This window comes from Vanacampus margaritifer, chromosome 2 (assembly GCF_051991255.1).
Source record: "Vanacampus margaritifer isolate UIUO_Vmar chromosome 2, RoL_Vmar_1.0, whole genome shotgun sequence".
Taxonomy (NCBI): domain Eukaryota; kingdom Metazoa; phylum Chordata; class Actinopteri; order Syngnathiformes; family Syngnathidae; genus Vanacampus; species Vanacampus margaritifer.
In genome coordinates this window covers 21,259,002-21,281,076 of record NC_135433.1, presented here as the reverse complement: position 1 = coordinate 21,281,076, position 22,075 = coordinate 21,259,002, and the positions used below count along the sequence as shown (strand labels likewise).

The 22,075-nt window shown below is 40.4% G+C and overlaps 2 protein-coding genes across 11 annotated transcripts; both read right to left on the bottom strand.

Annotated features, from left to right (window-relative positions):
* Nucleotides 1–197: 197 nt before the first annotated feature.
* LOC144045096 (uncharacterized) lies at nucleotides 198–6,895 on the bottom strand. Of its 10 annotated transcripts, none has more exons than XR_013291443.1 (3): nucleotides 4,213–5,346; nucleotides 2,141–2,233; nucleotides 198–2,045 (listed from the first exon to the last, which is right to left on the bottom strand). XR_013291443.1 is itself a non-coding variant. In XM_077559913.1 (3 exons), exons 2-3 carry the CDS (start codon nucleotides 2,201–2,203, stop codon nucleotides 1,525–1,527), a joined length of 459 nt encoding a protein of 152 aa, XP_077416039.1. In that variant the 5' UTR covers nucleotides 2,204–4,410; nucleotides 6,562–6,895; the 3' UTR covers nucleotides 198–1,524. The 10 variants fall into 10 exon arrangements, 4 of the variants coding, with proteins under 4 accessions (XP_077416039.1, XP_077416038.1, XP_077416042.1 ...); XR_013291445.1 differs by having other exon boundaries at nucleotides 198–1,975; XR_013291440.1 differs by having other exon boundaries at nucleotides 198–469; nucleotides 940–1,920; nucleotides 2,141–5,335.
* An 11,482-nt stretch (nucleotides 6,896–18,377) lies between these two features.
* LOC144042647 (uncharacterized) lies at nucleotides 18,378–21,405 on the bottom strand. The gene is made up of 4 exons (XM_077555501.1): nucleotides 20,355–21,405; nucleotides 20,228–20,278; nucleotides 20,070–20,141; nucleotides 18,378–20,000 (listed from the first exon to the last, which is right to left on the bottom strand). Exons 1-4 carry the CDS (start codon nucleotides 20,619–20,621, stop codon nucleotides 19,905–19,907), a joined length of 486 nt encoding a protein of 161 aa, XP_077411627.1. The 5' UTR covers nucleotides 20,622–21,405; the 3' UTR covers nucleotides 18,378–19,904.
* Between the last annotated feature and the right edge of the window lie 670 nt (nucleotides 21,406–22,075).

Here is a 22,075-nt window from a genome sequence, read left to right as displayed (position 1 = left end):
AACTCGAAAATGCAATATCTGTAGAAATTGGATGTCAATGCTGAGGAGCTCACATTGAAATTAAATGCTGTGGAATTGAATTGTTGAGAAAATGTGAGTTGGGAAACTGTCTCCATTCGTTCAGAAATTTTCTCATGGAGTATTTAATTTTGTGAAAGGTGAGAGTTCTTGAAACATAAAAGATAGATGGATTTTTTTTAGGGTTGGAATAGTTTAATTCTTTTAAGAAATTTAGACAGATGGTAGAATTTAAATTTGTTTTCATTGTGTTGCATTGGGGAAATAATAGAAATGCCCGGATGTTCCGACTTGTCAATTGGAAGCTGACAAGGCGAGGCAGGGAGGACTCAGGCGCAGGGATCTGGTTAGCCTCAACAGCTGCAGTTTGATTAACACAAATCACCTCTTGACTGAGGGAAAGACCACTTGACAAAAGAAGCTCCTAACTGGTATTCCGGGTATTGATTGTCTGTGGAGGGATGGATGGACACAAGGTTAACAGCAGCAGAGTTCATACTGTCAGCCGGCTTGCCCACCCCGTGGTCAATGCAGTCCCTTCCCCAGTCCATAACCTCTCCAGAGCGCCAGTCTACACGCGCGTTGTGCTTGCACAACCAGGGATGACCCAAAACCAGGGTGTGAGATGGGGACTGGACCACGTAGAATCAAAGGTATTCTTTATGCCCCCCTATGCAAATTTCGAGTGGTTCAGTGACACAAGATATAACAAACAGTTCCCTGCCGGTGAGTGCCCTGGCTTTAATGGGTGTGTTCAGTGGTATGGTTTGTGCCTTTAAACGTCTCACGAGTCCCCAGTCCATAAGGCTTTTACCAGCCTGAGTCTATGAATGCCTGCAATGCAGTAGTGGTGACATTGTGGTTGATGATAACAGATGTGAGTTTGCGTGCCTCGGTTCCCGAAGCAGAGCTTGGACTCACCGGGGTAGCTTGGGTAGCAGGGCATGCGGCAACAAGATATCCGGGTTCTCCGCAGTTGTAGCACCGGCCTTCCTGGCGGCGGCGCTGTTGTTCCTCAGGAAAAAGTCAGGCTCTGCCCAGCTGCATGGGTTCGTCCTCGAAATGCATACAAGTTCGGTGCCGGGTAAGGAGGAGACCATGAGGCTTCCGCAGATTGCAGTCGTAGGAGTATCCCAGGCACTGGTCTCCTCTGGGGCCACCAGCCGGGACGACCTCCCGTCGCCGATAGTCGGTGAGGATGGCAAGAGCGATAAAAGAGTCCAGATCGGGCGGCAAGTCTATGGGCACCAAGAGCTCTTGAATCTGCATGGCCAGTCCCTTCAAAAAATTATCATACAGCGCGGTGGCGTTACAGCCACTCTCAGTCGACAACGTACGAAAGTGTATAGCATAATCGCTTACAGACTCCTTGCCTTGCTTGAGGTTACTTAGCTCTCTGGCTTTTTCCCGGTCGGTTCTGACGGGATCAAAAACTCGGAGGAGGGCAGCCCGGAACCCGGATACGGTATGGCAGATTGGGGAATCCCGTGCCCATTCAGCGGTGGCCTAGTCTCTGGCCCTTCCAGTCAGGTGTGAGTTGATAAATGCTACCTTGGATCGGTCGGTGGGGAAGGCTTTTGGAGAATGTTCGAATATCACAGTCAGTGAGGAAGGCCAGGAAGACTGTCCAGGATCTCCCAAGTAGCGTTCAGGGGCGGTCAATTTCATGCCAAGCCCGGCAAATGATGGGGTCGGGGCGGGCGGTCCAGGCGGGAGTTCCTGCCGTACGGGAGGTGCGACGTAGCTACGCAGATGGGTCACCAGCTCCTGGACCTGTCCGGAGATATAGCCTAGCTGGGTAGCCATGGTGCGCTGGAACTCCTCTTGATGTGACAGGTGCTCCTCTTGGTTCCGTAGCGTGGCTTCCCATTTCCCTGCTGGGTCCATGCTGGCTGAAGTATACTGACAAGGCGAGGCAGGAAGGACTCAGGTGCAGGGATCTGGTTAGCCTCAATGGCTGCAGTTTAATTAACACAAATCACTTCTTGATTGAGGAGAAAAAAAACCTGAACAAAAGACGCTCCAAACTGGAAGAAAAAAGGCACTCAAAAAGGGTAACAAAGAGCGCTCCAAACAGGAGGTAAAAACTGGATTAAAAAAAAACACGAGTTTTGCCATTTACCTGAGTTGTTGAGTTGTCTGGCCCGCGAGTGGTGATGGTAGATTGTAGGGCTGCATTTCCCATGATTCTTAGATGCAAAAGCGGGAAGTACTTCTAGTTCCGGTTAGGGATGTAACAGAAACGGCAATTACGTGATATTGCGATATTAAAACTACCACAATATTGTTGTCGTCATGTCATGATATCAAAAGCAGCACATCTGTTAAAAAAAAAGTCAGGTTTATTTCCATTTGTGCAGTTCTAGCACCCTCTGATGTCTCTTTTTTAGTGCAGTTTAATTTTCGCAAGGCATGTTTTGGTCCTTCTATGTTTAAAATCCACAATAATGGTCAGATGAAGGGGAACGTAATGTGTTTGTGAACCGAGTCAATATGTGGATGAACTCAATGTGTGCGTACATTAGCAAGTAAGTGCCTCAATATTAAATGTTGTTAGAGATTATAGGTTGTTTATATACATTGCTGTTGTGTACAAAAACACAATATTGTGTGTTTTTTGGTATGAGCTTATTTAATTTATTTTTTTTACAATAATGTGACCTTTTTTTATATCACTAACCTCCCCACGACATTGTGATAATTATCGTATAGTGACCTTCATATCATGATAATATCGTATCAAGATGTTTGGATATCGTTATAGCCCTAGTTCTGGTCAATGCCTGCTATCGATTAGATTCGGATGACTACGCAAACGTGAATTTGGAAATAAATAGGTAGGAATTTAACAGTTAAATTCACCTTTAATGTGTTTATCGTATGAATCTCGATGACAACTTGGCAAAAATGCGTAATATCAGGACAAAACAAAATCCGCCGGCACCCACGGCTCAAAAACAAGACTGTCCCGGCCAAAATGCGATGTTTGGTTACCCTATTTCTCCTATGCTACCCCTAAAATTAGATCTAAGGGAGACCGACGTAAGCTTTTGATGGTAGCTTCAACATTCCAACAATAGTTTACCACCCGGCTTTCTCTGCTGTCAACCCCGCAAGAAGGCCAGATTCTCTCTTCTGCCCTTGACTGGATTATGTTGCTGTTTGCTGTGAAACGGGCCAGATGTGTGCAAAGCAAGCTCTATTCCTAAATCTTTGTCGCCTCTGACGTCTCTTTCAAGCAAAGGGATGACATAACAGGGAGTATCACATGTCCTCGCACGGCGAAGCCAACCATTATGATGGAGATGCCATGCACTTTTTTGTGACTTTTTAATTACAAGCGTCGCTGCGCTTCCTCCAAGACGGCCGGTGCCAGAGAGCTGGTACTTTGCGGTGGCGAGGCCAGACTCTGGACGTGGGTTAAGAAGGGAGTGTGGGGGGATGGGCTGGGTGTCGAGTTGAAAGACTCCAGTAGGTGGAGGATGGATCTAGCTTGTTAACATATCGGAGCTTCAAGGGCGTCCAGTGAGATCAAAGAGTCCAAAAAAGCATGACCGCAATCCATCAAGCTCCCCGATGAGGAAGTGAGAGAGGCTTTCACTGTCCCCCTAATGGGCTTTGAAGATGAGCCACAAAGAGAGCATCATAATGGGTCTCATACAAAGTCTAATGTGGCTTTATTGTTTGTCATTAAACACCCCCTCTCCCACCACTACCTTTTGTGTATTCACTAAATCAGAGATTCTCATGGATCCCCCTTGCAGGGAGACCCTCATAATCCTAACACCAATTACACATAACTACCATGTGTCCAAATGCCAATGTGAATTTATTATGTAACCGTTTCAACCTAAATACAGGGTGTCTCCATAAAAAAATAACATGATTTTTTTTTTTACATATCAAGGCAGCATGTGCACACAACAAACATTCCAATTCATCGTTTACATGGATTATTCCACCCCAGTCACACCAAATGAAATTCCTTTCAGTTTCAGCCTGTTTATGCCGATCAAGGTGTTTATAAAGCATTTTCATTTGGTTTGAGTTTCTAACCAGATTGCAAATGTTCATGCTCCAAGCTAATATTTCATGAAAGATGATAACATTCACATATATTAACGTATGTATGGATGAACTGGCAACTATTCATATAACGAGTATGTTTCTGTATGTCAATATAAGTACACATACTTGCACTTTTGTCACCTCTGACTGAATGATGATGAATGCCTGCCTATGTTTTTTCCAGTACACAGCGGCAGCAGGAGTTCCGTTGTGAGCATCTCTCGTCCTCTTCTCTCGGCTTTATTTAGCTGTTTTTTTCTTTCTTTCTGCTTTTCTCTTTGATGTGGTTGCCTGGGTGCCGCCAGACAAAAGAGCTTCCATCAGCTGGATGTAAGGGATTGTGGTGGCGGGGGGGTTAAGGCAAGGTGGAAAGGAGGGGGTAAATAAAGAATCAAAGTAAGTGCGACGGGCTTTGGAGGTGGAGGAGTCCGTGTGAAGCATCAAGCCCACTAGGAGGCTCGCAGTTGTCTTAACTTGTTTTTCTTCTTTGTACTGTGCATCATTGTGCTGCTCATGTCTATTTGTGGCCTCTCCCTGTTACCATTATAGTGGGGAGGCCCCCTGAAAACTCCCCCAACAATGCTATGATTTGGCGTTCAAACTAAATTTGGGGGGAAAACAGGCCGTGAGTTCAATCCATTGTCCTGAGAAAATTGTGGGACTTAAAAGCTTGTACGACAGCGTATTAGGGCCACGTACAAACATATATTTTTTTAGAGGGTAGGGGCAATATTCTGAGAAAAACAAACTCAACAAATTTTCCACTTTATAAAGTGGCAAATTTTCCACTTTATAAAGTGGTAAATGTGCGAGAAAAAAAATCGTAAATTTGCGACTTTATTTGTATGGCTAGCATCTCAATCAAGCAGGGGTGGGGAAACCTACAGCATATATCCACACATAGTTGACACAGAAAGCCTACTAGAAAACCTAACCTTTATTTGGGGTTAATCAGAAGCACTTTAAATAGTGGCAAGTGGGTGCTGACTTCCATTTAGCATGAGATTGAATGTGATTGGTTAATTTGGAACACAGCAACATCCCCAGGTGTTCTCAGGAGGAGGATGTCGCAGTAGTTTGTTTGTACTTCCCCTCTCGAAAATAATAATATTAATAGTAGAAGTAGTACCTTTTAAGTGGCCCAGGGAAGACACAAATGAAGAATAGTTTTGTAACGACTGTGTCTTATTAAACTGCAGTAACATTAACCGTTCTTCTCTGAGGATAAAAAAATATATGCCTGTGAATATTGTTGTCAGATTTTTGTTGTTGTTGTTGAAAGTCTTATGTAAAAATTATTATTTTTGAAATAGCTAACATCGGCTGGCCGATTAAATCAGCAGGCCCGACTTGTATCACAAGGATGCACTGTAGATGTCTTTCAGTTGAGTAGTACTTTTTTAGTAGTACAGCTTGACGCTGGAACGGATTCATTGACGGCACGTTATTTCTATTGGGAAAAAGGGCACAGCTTGGGCTCCTGAGAATTTGGTGGTGCCAACCCAGCAGTCCTCTTTTCAGCCAGGGCTTCTGTTGACAACATCCCCTCAGCCCGGCCTCCATTGTCGGGCCAGCTTAATACTAAATGGCAATTTATGGCTTCGTCAAGGTGCAGGTATTAATGATGTGGGATTTTTATCGGACATCCTTTCTTTGGCGTAAGAGGGTAAAAAGTGTAGTGTACATTGGGGGTGTCGACTTTGTCTTACTATGCTTCAAAAAAGTGCTTTCCAGCTGTTTATTGCAACCACTCCCAGTTGAACGTGTGTGTTTAACCAAACCGCACTACTTAGCCTTCTGAATGTCCTCTAGCTTGATGCTAACACATAATGGGAAACCCCATAGACAGGCCAACAAAACTAGCTTTGATGTAGCTGTGTTACAAGCCTTTGAGCAAAGTATATATGACCAAAACCGTGCAGCAACACATGTAGACAGACTACAGCAATACTGCCAGGCATATATTATTTATCATCTGTGGTAAAACTGTTAATATTAGCAGCTTAGTGGTGACTGTCTTTCTGTGTTTCATCATAAGTTTAAGACAGCTATACAGTGGTGGCTTGACTTGCAAGTGTAATTTGTTCCGTGACCACATAATTGAAATCAATGGAAATATTATCAATTAGTTTCAGACCTACAAGAAACACCAACATTGCATGTTTTTAGTAAGAAAAATAGCATTTTAGCATTACGCTGGATAAAAACCTAGAGTAATTTAAACTAATTAAACTTTTTAAATTTTTAAATTTTTTAGGCTGTTGTTAGCATGCGTATGCCGCGTCGCATTATATGTTCACATTAAGTTAGTGGACTCTAGTAACAAAATTTTAGTAGTATTATAATTAGGGTACTGTAATACCCTGGCATGTGGGCAATGAGTGCCACAATTGCCAACGAATTTTCAGGAATTGACTGAACGGAACAAACCATCAAACATGCAAATGCAAAATGAGAAAACTCGCAAGGACTCACTCACAGACGCTCACATGCAGACAATCATCTTCTCTTCTCATGTTTCTGATCTTGTTTTGGAGTAGAGCATCCGTTCTTCGGTTCCATGCATGCCATGTGTTTACACTGCGCATACGTTAATCATGAGCATGTACACGGATTTATTTGCTCGACGTGCAGTCACGAATGGAAGCAGCACGCTCTGCACATGCCGGAGGGGCTCGGGCTGTGTAAGCAAGAAAACACGTTGGACTGTGAGCGCTCATTGCACACATGGATGAAAAGCGGCGTAAACAGTGTGCAAACGGGGATGCCATGTGGAGGGATGCGACGGAACGTTGATTGGAGGATGTGTTTACGCAGACACGACAGCTCGTCTTAACACAGCTGCTTTGTGGGGACACCCAAGGGATTTTTTTCAAAGGGCCAGAACATTGCTCTATGATGTTGGCTGTTTAATGGAGTTGAATTAGTTCAAAAAAATTAAATTACTATGTACAGCAAAACAAGTTTATCCTAATTTATACTAAATTTGATCATATATATATATATATATATATATATATATATATATATGTATATATTTCAGTTGATTAAAATTTGTAATCGTAATTAATTGACTTAATTGACACACATTTTACATCTCAATTTATATCTAAAATTACAATAAAATGCACACATATTTTTTTCCTAATTTAAATATGGTTGCATTTTTTAGTCATTGATACAGTAATTTCATAACAATTCAATAAAAAAAAAAAAATATGTACTGTAAAAAAAACCAAGTGTTTTTCTGTCACTAGATGGCATAATTGCATTTGTAAGACAATGGTGACAGCTCAATGCATTTTTCTTTTCATATTAAGAGCTAACTAATTTTTAACATGAAGTAACTTGTTAAATTGTGTACATTTTTAAAACTGTAAAATACAACTTGACCCCAGTCCCCACAAATATATGCATTGTTATTTAATGTATTACTACTAAATTGCATTACAGTGTACTATTTTGGACAACGTTGAAAGCTTTTAGTTTGTTAAGTTAAATACGGATGCGCTTTGTAAATAAATGACACAACTTTACAACAAAGGAACCAAAAAAGATCGATGTGTTCTTTTCATATTAAGAGCAATCAAATTTTAAACAAAAAGTGACTTTCGAACTTCTGCACATTTTAAAATTGTAAAATATAACTTGACGCCAGTCTCCACAAATATATGCAGTATAATTTAATTTATTACTGCTAAATTACAGTATGTTATTGTGACCCCTTTTCACGACGTTGAATGCTTTTATTTTGTTAAGTTCTCGGATGCGCTGTGACGCCGCTCTACTGCAAGCGAGCACATTTACACTTTCACTTTAACCCATACGAGCTATTTTGTCGAGTTGCCAGGTAAAACATGCTTCACATCTAAAGATCAAGTGACTTGGGGTCACTCCAAGTGACAAGACGGCGTCCATTCGGCTTTTGGCTCTCACAGGGGGTAAGAGCCCATGGACACCTCTTGGAGAGAGAGCTAAAGCAATGTTAGCCTGGTGCTAACGGCTAACCGAGTATGTTCTTTCAAAGCAGGGAACAGGTGGAAGTGCTACACAGTCCAAATGGCTCCTCCACGCTAACATTCTGCCCCTTAAACATTGTGTGTATTAGCTCTAGTGCATTTCTATTGGGGAGTTTTGATGTTGACGTTTCTCCTGTGTCGTGACTGGAATTATATATATACAGTGCTGCTCAAAAGTTTGTGAACCTCTTGAGCAATTTAGATTTTCCAATTGTTTTAACCTGATTTTGATGTTCAATCTGAACCTTTGCATTTTATATGAAATAACAGGTGTAGGTTTAGCATTTCAATGCATTATTATTATTATTATTGTTTTTTAAAAGCAATTGTGTAGTAAAAACTAAATTAAAAATAGTTTTTGGTCAATTCATGTAGGAGTTTCATTGCTCAAAACAAGCAGTCAAGTAGGATCAGGTAGGACAAATTGGTAGCTAAACTAACCACTGAAATGGACCAATGAAATGAGAGGTTTGGCAAAGAAATTTTGCATCACTGACTGAAACGGAGACAAAACCACATCACTTTAGTCTTACCCAGGTGAACCCATACAGGTCAGTCATGCTGAGAGGAAGATACATCTCAGGGGACCTCAGGAAGTAGGTAGTGACAGCACATCTGTCTGGGGAAAGCGATAAAGTCATCTAAAAAAATTGAGCTTCATCATTCCACTGTGAAGCAGATCATCTGCAACTAGAGAACACTGAAAATTACTACAATCCTGCCTAAAAGTGGACGACCTTCTAAAATATCACCAGAAGAAAAATGATAATTCAGGTAAAAAGCCAACTCAAACATAACATCAAGGGATTTGTAGACCTCTTTTGCTGCATCTGGGACACATGTGCATGATTCAACAATCAGAAGAAAAGTCAATCGACAAGGCATGCATGGAAGGCTTGCTAGGTAGAAAGAAGCCTCTGCTCACAAAAAAGATCAAAGCTGCCCATCTCAACTTTGCCTTGACAAACCTGAAGCTTTTTGGAAGTCCCTTTGTGGACAGATGAGTCCAAAATTGAACGGTTTGGTCACAACTAAAACAGTCATGTTTGGTGAAAAGTCAACACTGCATACCAGCAAAAGAACATTTACCCTAGAGTGAAGCATGGGGTTGAGAATGTTAAATTCTGGGTTGGCTTTTCATCCTCAGGACCTGGACAACTCCACATAGTCCAGGGAATCATGAATTCAGAGGAATATGAGCAACGTGACAATAATCCAAAGCATTCCAGCAATACAACCAAGGAATGACTGAAGAACAACAAGATTCATGTTCTGGATGTGCCCAGTTAAAATCCTGAGGTCCCATAGTATGAAAATGCACTTTTGTGGGGTTTTCTATCAATAATATGCGTCCCCGGCCTGTCTATAATCCAACCAGGCATGAAAAAAGTCTGTCCGCGACTTCTTTAGCTTTTTGCTCCTTTCTAAAATGTGTGCTTCAACGGGCAGATTAAACTTCCGTGACTTAGTGACGTCAAAAAGCCACGGAAGTGCACTCGACCCAGCCCCCTCGGGTTAGTGGCACCACCTCTGGTAAAGGTTTGTCACGCCCACTGAAATTCGAGAAGCTGGCTGCGTCTTTCTTTTTCTCTCCCTGCTTGCAAATGCTCCGTGGAGAGGGGAAACAATGATCAGGAAAAAGTGGTTGCTTCCTTCGTCCCGAGTCTTTGAGAAGACTGTGGATAAATTTTATTTTTGAAGGACGTGTACCGACACCATTTCTTAAAGGACTGTTTTGTTAGTGAAATCCTGCTCAGAGCTGGATTTGCAACACGTTTAAACATAATGGACCGCTCCCAACAGTGTGACACGACTGCAAACGGGAAAGTTTACCATTTTTGATTTAGCCTTCCTTCCTATCCTTTCTAATAAGAGATGTGCACCTTCTACCATATTACTGGTGTATTTTTAGTGCCTAAAGTGGGAGCTACATTTGTCGTGTGGAGGTTGTTTGGTTACAAGAGGTCAGATATGATCAAGCAGACGGTGGTTGGATAATATGAAACGGTTCCGTATTGTTTTGTCAAGATACAATCCGCGGTGGTTAATTTGCCGTGACTGGCAACTCGCCACCTAGTTGACATAACTTTGTGATGCTAACCGGACAAAAATAAAATACCCATTGCCTAAACAATCACAAACTAACGCTACAACATAGTCTTTGTAGTAACGTTATGCTACTTTTTCTTACAGTAAAACGTTATGTCACTTTCCCACATATTAAAATAGTTCTCAAATGTGTAAAATACATTTTTCTTTTCTTCTGCTCCCATGGCCAGTCGTTTCCATTCACAACATTAGCACATGGCTACCATGACCAAAATCACTGCCCCTTCGAGAGAGAAGGGTGCGGCCTCGGCGTGGCCTGGTGCAGCTATTTACATAAAAGTGACACGCCCCTAAAACAGGCTGTTTTGAACAGAGCGTTTTTAGGCTGATTTAGGGACAGCAAAATTATTATATCAAAAGTCAATTTTGATGAATGCATGTCACAGACATGTCTTTTACACATTTGAGAACTATTTTAGTATTGTAATGCCCCTACGTGTGATCAAGGATGCACACAGTCGCTGATTCAGTCTGATCGCCGTTTAATCCAAATAACAGCGGTAACAAAACACAATCAACACGCTCATGCATTCCTCCCACAGACTGACTAACAGAGCCCAACTTCCTCAACTTCCGCCTTCCCTCTCCATGACGTCACGTCCCACTTAACTGGCCCCACCCTCAAACACACACAACAATAACAGACATAACAGTATGTTGAAAAGTTGAATAATATGAGACCTTTAAATTCTTTCAAAATACTGTGGCGGGACCTGAAGCGGGCAGTTTATGCTAGACGCCCATCCAACCTCTCTCAATTGGCTGCATTTTGCAAGGAGTGGCAAAAATCCCCCAAAGTAGATGTGAAAGGCTAAGTAACTAAAGAAAGTGTTTGGATGGAGTTCTCATTGCAAAAGGAGGTGCAATGTCTGATTAAGTGAGAGGTTCACATACTTTTGCAACCATGAAATCAGAGTAAATCAACAACTTTTATTAAGTAATACATGACAATATTATCATTCTTTTTGTTCAAATACATTATTTGCAATGTCAGCATTGTAGATTTGGGTATGACTAAACATTTAATAAGGTTATTTTAATATTTTATATATATATATATATACATGAGCTGTCAGACGATTGCATTTTTTAATCAGATTAATCACATTTTAGAATTTTGATTAATCGCTTAATATTAAATTGCTTTTTATCTAAAAAAAATTCCCCGCCAAATTTGAAGAGGACCGGTTATGTATTAATTATTTTGACATTTAATGATATGGGGACATCTTCAACATCTTTTGATCCACTGCACACGCTCATCCTCCTCTTTTTCTAATCAGTTAATTACTTGCATAATTTAAAATGGAAAAAAATTACCCCGATATTTTGACATGAACAATTATTATAACTGTGATATGCAAACATTCATTAAATGCTCTGCTTTGATGCATGGAATTATGTTTATTGCTCAAACACAACCTGTGCTACCTTAAACGTAGCCATCCGCTGTCACGCTAATGGCTAATCTAGGGTCAAAATTAATAGTGCGATTAATCTGCTTTAATTCATAATTTATGTGATATTTTTTTGTGATTAATTAATCAATTAAAGCTTTAACTTTGACAGCACTAATATATATATATATATATATATATATATAATGTGTGTTTTACGCCAGGATCCCTATATGGGATAATGATAGCCTAGCAAAGAACATCATTGTTTGCATTGTTTGCATCAACCATTTATTTAGTATTATCTCAGTATCGTGAATTGTGACTTTCAGAAGTAAGGTTTACAATTCACAGTTTTTTCTTGTGTGCTTTGCTTTCATTTCATTGTTGATGTTTCTGATAACTGGTTCTGATGATGCATAGTTGCAGACCAATCTGAGTAGCACTCGGAAAAATACCTTATGGGAGAAAATTTATATTTACATTCTTACCGATTAAATCTGCATCTAGAGCTTCTCCCACACTTATACTTATTGGTGCTGATAGTACATTCTTTGCTACGCTCAAGGGAGGTTTTTAGAAGTGCCGGAGCCTAAAATGCTTTCAAACCTTTACAGGTGAACTTAATATGACCTTCTCTAAGCCTTTGAATGCACATGTCCAACTGCTAAATGCTTCAGTACTTTTTACACAAGTTGCTGTTTTCTAACGAGGAGCATAACGGCAAAATTCACGACATGTTTGATCCTTGACTCGACCAATAAATGTCCTGGTTTAATTAGAGCTGGTGTTTAAAGAGTCGTCCTCATCATGCTGTTCACATTTTGACATCATGAAACCAAGTCGACACCTAACAATGGGTCAACAGTACCTTGCCAATGTGATGCTTCAAACAGGACGTTCTCAGACAGAAGTGGTCACTGAGCTTAGAGTGTCACAGAGTGTCATCAGCAGGTTGCTACAGAGATACTGAGAGACTGGAAGAGTCACAGAAAGAAGTAGAAGTATATATATTTGGAAAGGAAATAAATTTAATTTTTTGAAAATATTTTTCAGTACACTATGTTTCAGTTAACGGAATATTAAATACCCACACAATATTAACAAAAGTAAAATAAATAATAATAAAATAATGTTGATTTAATTTATTTCAAGAAATTAGCATCTTACAAAATAAAAGATATAAATAAATGGATAGTAAATTAAGTAAAATGTATGAAATATTATATATACTTTGGATAAATAAATAAATACAAAACCAATTTATGATGGTAGAATGACTGAAACTAGATAAATGTATCTAATGTTATTTTCTTGCATACACCTTAAGCCTGCAGCATTTCAAGAACCCTGAAATGATTTCAAAGAATGACAAGGCTGCGGTTGCCCTATACGCCGTAGCATGGTGTCAACGATTGGCCGCTTGGCCGAGGTCGCCATCCCTTTCCCAAGACTTCAAACGCGGTGGAATAACAAAAGGAAGTCTGACAGTCAAACGCGGCGTTTTTGTCTCTTTGGATCACCGCCACAGTGGTACCGATCGCTCCAAAATCCCAACTGCGGCGATATAAGATACTCTGGCGGTTTGTTCAGCTGGAGATGAGCAAGCAGAGGAAGAACGCGGAGGCTACTGATGGCTTTGTTTTGACATGGGTGTGGATCATCTGATCTTCCTTCTCATATTGTGGCTGCATTTGTTCAAGCGATGAAGCTGGCGGAAAAGGTGGCTGCTGTCAGCAAATGTGAGCTTTCATAACCTTTACAAGCAAAGTGCACCGTCCGTTCAAAAAGAGGCCGATGCGTCTGACATGACTGCAATTGTGCCACTGCTGGAACTCGAGTCCATTTTTGTCATTTTGCAGGAGTCTTTTGAGGTTTGAGTCGCTGGATGGTCTTGGCCGCTGGGCTGCTGCTCGGTTTCAGAGTGTCGGTAACATTCTTATAGCCTCGGCCAGCTACATAAAGAGCAACAGTTCTTTTCTTTTTTTCAGATCTTCAGAGAGTTCTTTGCCACGAGGTGCCATGTTGAACTTTAAGTGACCAACCAGTATGAGAGATTATGAGAGCCGTAATACCAAATTGAACACACTTGCCTCCTATTCACAACTGAGACATTGTAAGACTAACGAGTCACAAGACATTGTGGAGGGAGATTTGGACAATTTGGACATTTTCATTAGGGGTGTTCTCACTTTTGTTGCCAGGGGTTTAGCTATTAATGGCTGTATTATGAGTTATTTTAAGGGAACACTGATGACTTTTGTTTGTGTAATTTCTTTAGTGTTTGTTCAATGAAGAGTTTTAACTACTGGTAAGTATCTGCAGACATATCACTAAGGTTGCGGGCGTTCTGGAGCCTATCACAGCTGTAAAAAATGGACTGCTTTTTATATAGCCCTTTAATTACACCATATGGTCCAAATGCTGTGATTGGAATTGAATATGCGATTATTATCATTATTTTTTGTTTTATTTTACAGATCCTCTTATGTGTTGTTTTTAACAAACATAAGCAATAAATGAATCTGTGTTCAAATAAATTATCAGATTTACTGTACATAAATGTTTCAGTCTTCTAGATAAAACTTGCGTTAATATAAAGGCTAACAAACATGAATTAATAACAAAGACAATTTATTTTATCTTCAGTCTTTTAAGCGTTCACGAAGACAACTTCACAAAATTCTACCTAACAAATGTGCCGTAAACATAACTGCGAGTCGAATCAGTACAATACAATAATGAAACAATATGTAAACGTGTGGAATGCACTGAACTTATTTTGACACTGTATAAAATAAATACATAAATAAATAAAAAACAATGCTATATTACTCTTTTCTGACTTGCCTACAATAGTTGTGAAAGTCCTCTTCTCTTTCATCTTCATGAGTTCATATTTTACTTCAGTTACAATAGAGGCTTAAATCCTGCATGAGACAAAATGAAGGCATAAAGAGGAGGGTGAAAAATGCGGATTGTTTGGCCTTGACTTGAGTTACTCTGCACCCTCTGCTGACAGCTTTCCACTTTAACGATCTGTTTACTTTTGTCATCTCTTTGTATGTCTTGTGTGTTTTTTCCACTTTCATACCTAATCAATCACCATGATTGTAAAAAATAGCATCTCATTCTGCTTACAAAATATAAAAAAGTGACAGAAGCAAATCGCGGATTTTTGCGGCCACCAAACATTGAGTTGAAAAAGAACTAATTGGAGAAGATGTGTTTCCACTTAAAAGTGGCGAGTGTGTGGGATGGCAGCACGCTAGGATAATAATGAGGCTGGAAATGTTCAACTTGCATCAGTAAAAACATTCTTCTTGATATTGTTTGTGCTCTCCGTGTTCAGCGCGTTTCTTCATCGGCACATCAAACAAAAGCTTGCTTTGCATTTTATTTGGGAAGGCTCAGCCAGATTTGTAGAATCCGATTCATCTGGAACACTTGACATCCTGTTTCTGCACACTCCTGACTTCACTTCCGCCCGACTCCACGGCTCAGTGAGCAGGTTCCTGTTCCAGTGGTGTGTTTAAAGGAAGAGGGGCGGAGGGTGGAATGCGCTCTTTTCTCTTTGGCTGCTCAGACATGTCGCGGCTGTGGCCTTCCGTAGTCAGAATGCAAGATGTTGCTCTCCCATTCATGTGTAGTGTGATGGTCACGGTTGGGAGGGTTACTTTTAAAATGTATTCCGTTACAAGTTACCTGCTAAAAAACGCAGTTATTAACGTAATCCAAGTACCATGTTCTTAAAGTAACATAACTTGATTACTTTGGATTACTCCAATACCAAGTATTCTCATGAAGACAAAATAAAAATAAATATCACCACAATTTATATTTCTATACAGTGCGCCCCTGCGGTTTGCGGGTGATAGCGACCCAGGCAGCCTACTAATAGCAAAAATCCTTGTACAATTGACACACATAAAAATGTATGAATAGATGGGTTGGTTGGTTGGTTGATATATTCATTGATTGATTGAAGGCCATAACTGTCACTGAAAGCAACCACACCTCATAGATAGCTAGATAGCTCTAAATTTCTCCCCATTCCAGCAACAACAGCTTTGTTACTGGAATGGGGAAAAAAGGGAAAATTATGCTTTTGAAATTTCCCATGGTAGCTCATTTCATCCACACGCATGCATGCACTAATAATGATATGAGGATGACCATGCGTGAACTGCAAAACCTTTCTCCCAGTCACGAGTTAAGCCATGTATATTGTGTATGCCGTTTAAATAGTGAATTGGTGGGAGGAAGATTTGTTCGGAAGGTAACTCACATTATGCCTATGTTTAGCAAGAAGCTCAGCGTATCAAGCCGCAGGACTCTCAGATCAAAATTTTTCTTTGTCAAAGACAAATCGGCCCTTTAGCAAGTTTCCAAACAGTGAATACCGTTCGCCACTTCCTCCTTTCGTCTGTGAAGCTTTTTAAGCAGGCCGCGTGTGAGTGTGGAAGACACAACATCAACACGAACACAACAGTGGCGTCTCTCTCTCTCTCTCGCATTGTAGAAAATTGTAATTTATCAAAATAATACAGTACATACAGTACATAATGGAATAAAGTTTAAAAAAAATTGGTATTCCGATTACAACGCTACATGTATTCCGTTACTCCCCAAGCCTGGTGATCGTTTAGTGCAGCTAATATTGCTCTTAACTCTTTGACTGCCAAAAACGTTAAATAACGTTTAGTAAAATCCTACGGAGGAGCGCCAAAGACGTTAAAAGACGTTCACCAAGTTTTTTTGTTTTTTTTGGGAAACGGGTGGAGGAAAGCCTTGGCCAGCTGTGCTGAAAGTATCAAGCAGATCTCGTTAGTATAATGACTATTTTTGGCCCCTAGATGGCTGCGATGACTCTCTTTGGACAAGATCGGGTAGGCGTCCGAAGTAGAAGACGTGAGACCGAGCTAGAGTGTTGAGGGGAGAATGGCTGAGAAAACGAAAATGGCGACCGGTGGCAAGCAGCTCACGCTTGATCATTTTTTTCAAAGAAGAGAAGCATCAACCAGTGCTAAAGAGCACATTGATTTTTTTTTTCCAGGAGAGCTCAGTATTGTTCATTCGATTTGACATCATCATTGCTCTCCTTTTTTTTTAAAAACAAATAAATTAAAAAAATTTAATAAATGTTTTTATTTTATTTTATTTTTTTTTATTTTTTTATATATATATACATATATATATATACATATACACACATATATATATATATATATATTTTTTTGTATGTGGGTGAGTATGTGTATGTGCGTGTGTGTGTGTGTGTGCGTGCGTGCGTGCGTGCGAGCGTGTGTGTATTCATCAGTTCACCTAAAGCCCATTAAAAAAAATCCCATACTAATAATATAATATAATAATAAATTGCCAAATGCAGAAACATCAAAGTTATCACGATGTAGTGGCTCTCGCTAACAGACAGAATTAAGTAACCAGAATTAGGTTAAAAAATTCTATATACATAGACCATGTTTCTATAAATTTTGATATTTGTTTTTTATTTGAGGCAGATATTTTTTCCATTAAAATGTGATTTATGAGGAGGTTAGACCATTGGTCGATATTCAGAGTTTGCTTATTTTTCCAGTTAACAAGAATTGTTTTTTTAGCGATAGTAAGGGCTACAAGTGTAGATTGAAATTGTTTATGTGGTAAGTCAGTTGTTGTTAGGTCACCTAGCAAACACAAGTTTGGGGATAAAGGTATCCTACAGTCCAAAAGTTTTTCTAAGACTTTAGTCCAGAAATACATAACCGGAGTACATAACCATAAAGCATGAACATAAGTGTCTGTAGTGTTTTGTAAGCATTGGAGACAAATGTCGGAGTCTGAGAGTCCCATTTTCTTCATCATATATTGAGTAATGTATGTTCTGTGAATAATTTTATATTGGATAAGTTGTAAATTTGTGTGTTTTGTCATTTTAAATGCGTTTTCACAAACTTGAATCCAAAAGTCAGGTTCCGGTGCTATAGACAAGTCTGTCTCCCATTTCGAGATGGGTAAAGACATTTTATCAGTATATGAAAGTAACTTATATATTTTTGAAAGTTTTTTTGTTGTTGTCGGAGAAAGCTTGTTAATATCTTTAGCTAAAACAGGCGGTTGGAGCGTACCCCGAAGTGTTGGAAATTTTTTCTTTATCATATTTTTAACTTGTAGATAATGTGAAAAATTTCCGTTTTTTATATTGTATTTTTGGAGCAAGGATGTATATGATATAAACATATTATCTGAGAAGAGATGGTGGAGATGTGTAATTCCTTTCTGCTCCCACACAGCTAAATGAAACGGTTGGTTGTTAACTCTTTGACTGCCAGACGTTTTCAAAAACGGGTTGTCCCCAGTGCCAGCCGATTTAAGCATTTTGACTGATCTTTCAAGGTCCACAGAAAATGTTGTGTTTGGACTATGGAAACACACATACTACCAAATGAAAGATTGGACTCTCATCTTTCATCAGAAAAAAAAAGTTTGTTTCTACCTTATTCCGTTCTTCAGCAATCAACAATAGAAAATAGGTTAGTTTCACCAAAATGCTCTGTTTTGAAACAAAAAGCGGAGAAAAAGAGCTTTTTGTGAAACGATGTTATTTCATGCACTCCAGTGAATTCTACACTTCTTTTTGTCCATAAATGATGCCACAAACACCTAAATAGTGCTTTACTTCTGTAATACACCACCACCAACAATGAAAAAGTGTTTTTAGTTTGCAAAATAACCAGTTTATTTACAGAACAGCGTAACAGTTTATTTACAGAACAGCGTAACAATTTGACAAAGTATTTACAAAGGTGTGCATGTGTGACTATTTACAATTGTGTGGAGTTTGAACTACACAATTTTTCTTTTTGTGTGGTATACAGTGAAACACTCCCCTGGGTGCAAGGGGATACAGCAGGATTTGCACCACAGGTTTGTTTCACTGCGAATGCCCTTTCGTGTGCAGACCCTACACTTTCTTGCTGGCTTTTTTTTCCGGGGAGTAGCAGGAATGTGTTGCAGCGTGTGTTTGGCCATGTTGCCATCAAGTCGCCTTTCAGGATCATTATGTGGTGACCTGGTGTTTTGTCTGGCTTCATGTCCTTCCATCCCAACTTCCTCCTGGTCTTGTGGCAACAGCCACCCTCTCACCACCTGCTGGATGAATTCCAAAAAATGTTGACACTTCCCAGGATTTTTTGCTTTGTGCAATATGTATGCATTGAACATGCATATCTGGAACATATATGCAACAAACTTTTTGTGCCACTTCAAAGTTTTACGTGTGAATGGGTGGTATGAGATGTTTTGATCCATCTTGTCCACTCCATTCATCTTGGAATTGTAGTCCACAACACAAATGGGTTTTTGGAAAGGCACTTTTTTTTTTGTGCCTTCCGCCACACCTCCACTGTCCGCATTTCATCTTCATGAAACGTTGTCACCATCCTCAACAAACGTTTGTTCTGCCATGCCACAATCAAAACATTTGTGTTGTGCCTTACCAGTTTCCCCCCCACCCCAAGGCCAGTGTTTGTTAGGCATGTGATCTCACTGGGTTCACCCCTGTTTTTCCTCAGCGTTCCACAAACATTGGTACGTGCTGCCAGGAGACGTTCACACAAAGCAATCGAATTGTAAAAATTGTCCATAAATAGTGTGTACCCATTTCCTGGCAGACGATCCAGTAAGTTGAACACTGTGTCAGGGAGAGAACAACTAATACCAACATAGGGTTGCATATTAAAACAATAGCCGGTTTGGGAGTCACACAAAATGTATGATTTGATACCATATTTGACCGGCTTTTGGGGGTTGTACACCTTGAACGAAAGACGTCCCTGGAAACTCATCATTCCCTCATCAATGCAGATATTCCTGCCCGGTTGAAACAGTTCCTTGAATTTGCTTACAACGTGATTGAACACAGGACGAATTTTAAATAGTTTGTCGTCTGAACTGTGTGTCTCGTTGTCATTGAAATGCAGGAAACTCCAGATGAGCTGGAAGCGGTTTCGAGGCATCGCGCGACTGAAAAATGGTGTCGTCTCTATTTCATCCTGAGTCCAATACATTTCTATACTGGGCTTGTTTATATAACCAGTAAGAAATTGCAGTGCAAAAAAAGTTTTGAGTTCGGACACAGACACTGGCTTCCAAGCATGACTCCTGCAGTGTGGCAGACTTTCAGCCCGTTTTTGCATAGACTGGCGTGCATATAGGTTTGTCTGATCAGCAATGTGCTGCAGAAGCTCGTCCGTGATGAAGAGTTGCAGGAAGTCAACTGGCCGGGTCGAATTCAGCTCTGCTGCGGCACCTCTCGGTCCTGGCTCCGCAGTAAAGGTGAATGAGTTTGGCTGCCAGCCTGCTTCATGCCAGCCAGAATTTTTGGGATCTGCAAATATACATTTCAATATCATATAATATTCATTTTAGATCAGTGTGATGCTATATATGTGTTTACCTTTTTTCTGGGATCCACTGGTCCTTGGACCTTTATTTTGCTCACTCTGAGGAGTGTCACTCTGAGCTGCAGCTGAAAGAAATATATACAATTACAATAATATCGAAAGACCGTTTTCTTTTGTTGTTACGGTGTATTGAAAACACTTTTTTTTATACCTCTCTTTGTCGTCTTTGCAGAGGGACGTCGTTGTGAGCACGATCCGCGATCTATGAATGCACATTCACGTTACACGAGGCGCTAACAGCGTGCCGGAAAAGTATCTCATAGCAAGTTTGTGCTTACCTTCGCAGTCTTCTGCGGATAAAAGACTGTCCGTATCACTTTCTCCGTGGTCAGATTGTACCCACTCCTCCGAAGAATATCCATCGGACTCAGGATACTCTTCGTCGTCGTCCGAATCAACGTCCTCGTGCGGAGAAGTGCTCGGTCGTGCACCACGTTTTCCGGAGCTAGCACCGCTAGCCTCTGAGGCCTTAAAACGTGGTCGAAGCTGCCGCCGCGTGTACGCTGCAACTTCGGCATCAACCTCGTTGTCACCATCATCATCATCGTCGTCGTCCGATTTAATGTCCTCGCGTGCAGAAGTGCTCGGTCGTGCACGACGTTTTCCGGTGCTAGCACCGCTAGCCTCTGAGGCCTTAGGACGTGATCGAAGCTGCCGCCGCGTCAACGCTGCAGCTTCGGCGTCAACCTCGTTGTCACCATCATCATCCCCGTCGTCACAAACGTGCACTTTAGCACTGGTTGATGCTTCTCCTTTTTGAAAAAAACGATCAAGCGTGAGCTGCTTCTTACCATCGGTCGCCATTTTTTGTTTCTCCTCAATTCTCATCTCCTCCTCGACGCTCTCGCCCCGCCTTGCCTTTTATACTACTGACGCCCACCCGATCTTGTCAAAAGAGAGTCATCGCTGCCCTCTAGGGGCCAAAAATAGTCATTAGGCTCAAGAAACCTGCTTGAAACTTTCAAGCTCCGCAAGCCTTCACAGCACCCGTTTCAAAAAAAAAAAAAAAAAAATGGGAGGACGTTTTTTAACGTCTTTGGCGCTCCTCCGTAGGTTTTTGCAGAACGTCATTTAACGTCTTTGGCAGTAAAAGAGTTAAGTTGAAAGTCGGGGTTATGCCATAGGGGAGAAAGTCCACAGGGCTCCACTTGGGCTTTTGTCAATTCTAGTGCCTTCCACCAGGCAGTCACGGTGGCGGAAATCATTGGGTTTTTAAAACAATTATGACGCTTAATCGATGTTGTAATAAAGAGTAAATCTCGAAGTCTGAGGTTATTACAATCCTTCTGTTCTAGTTCCAACCAACAGTTAGTGTCTCTGTTGGGTTGTGCCCATAGAACGATATATTGTAGCTGGTTAGCTATATAGTAGTACATAAAATTTGGTGCCTCTAGACCACCTTTGGATTTACTTTTCTGAAGAGTAGATAGACTAATCTTTGCTTTTTTTTTATTCCAGTAAAATTTTGTTACGGCTGAGTCCAACAACTGGAACCATTTAGCCGTAGGTTTAAATGGAATCATTGAGAAAAAATAGTTTATTTTGGGTAAAACTTTCATTTTAATGGTGGCTATTCGTCCTATTAGAGAAATAGGAAGATTATTCCAGTGCTCCAAGTCACTATAAATGTTATCCAGAAGTGGAGAAAAGTTTAAATGAATTAAATCAGTTAATTTAGGTGAGATTTTTATGCCTAAGTATTTTAAATTACCTATAGGAAATGAGTAGTGTGGGTCCTGGCTTGCAGGGTTCCATGAATTTTCTGTAATAGGTAGAAGTGTTGATTTTGTCCAGTTAATAGAATAATCTGATAACTGTGAAAATTTAGTTATTAAATTAAATACTTCCCCTAGCGAAGTAGCCGGCTTTTCTAAATAAAGTAAGATGTCATCGGCATATAGATTAATTTTATGTTCTGTTACCCCAGAGTAAATTCCTTGAATCCTTCTTTCCTGGCGTATGGCTAATGCAAGTGGCTCAATAAATATTGCAAATAATA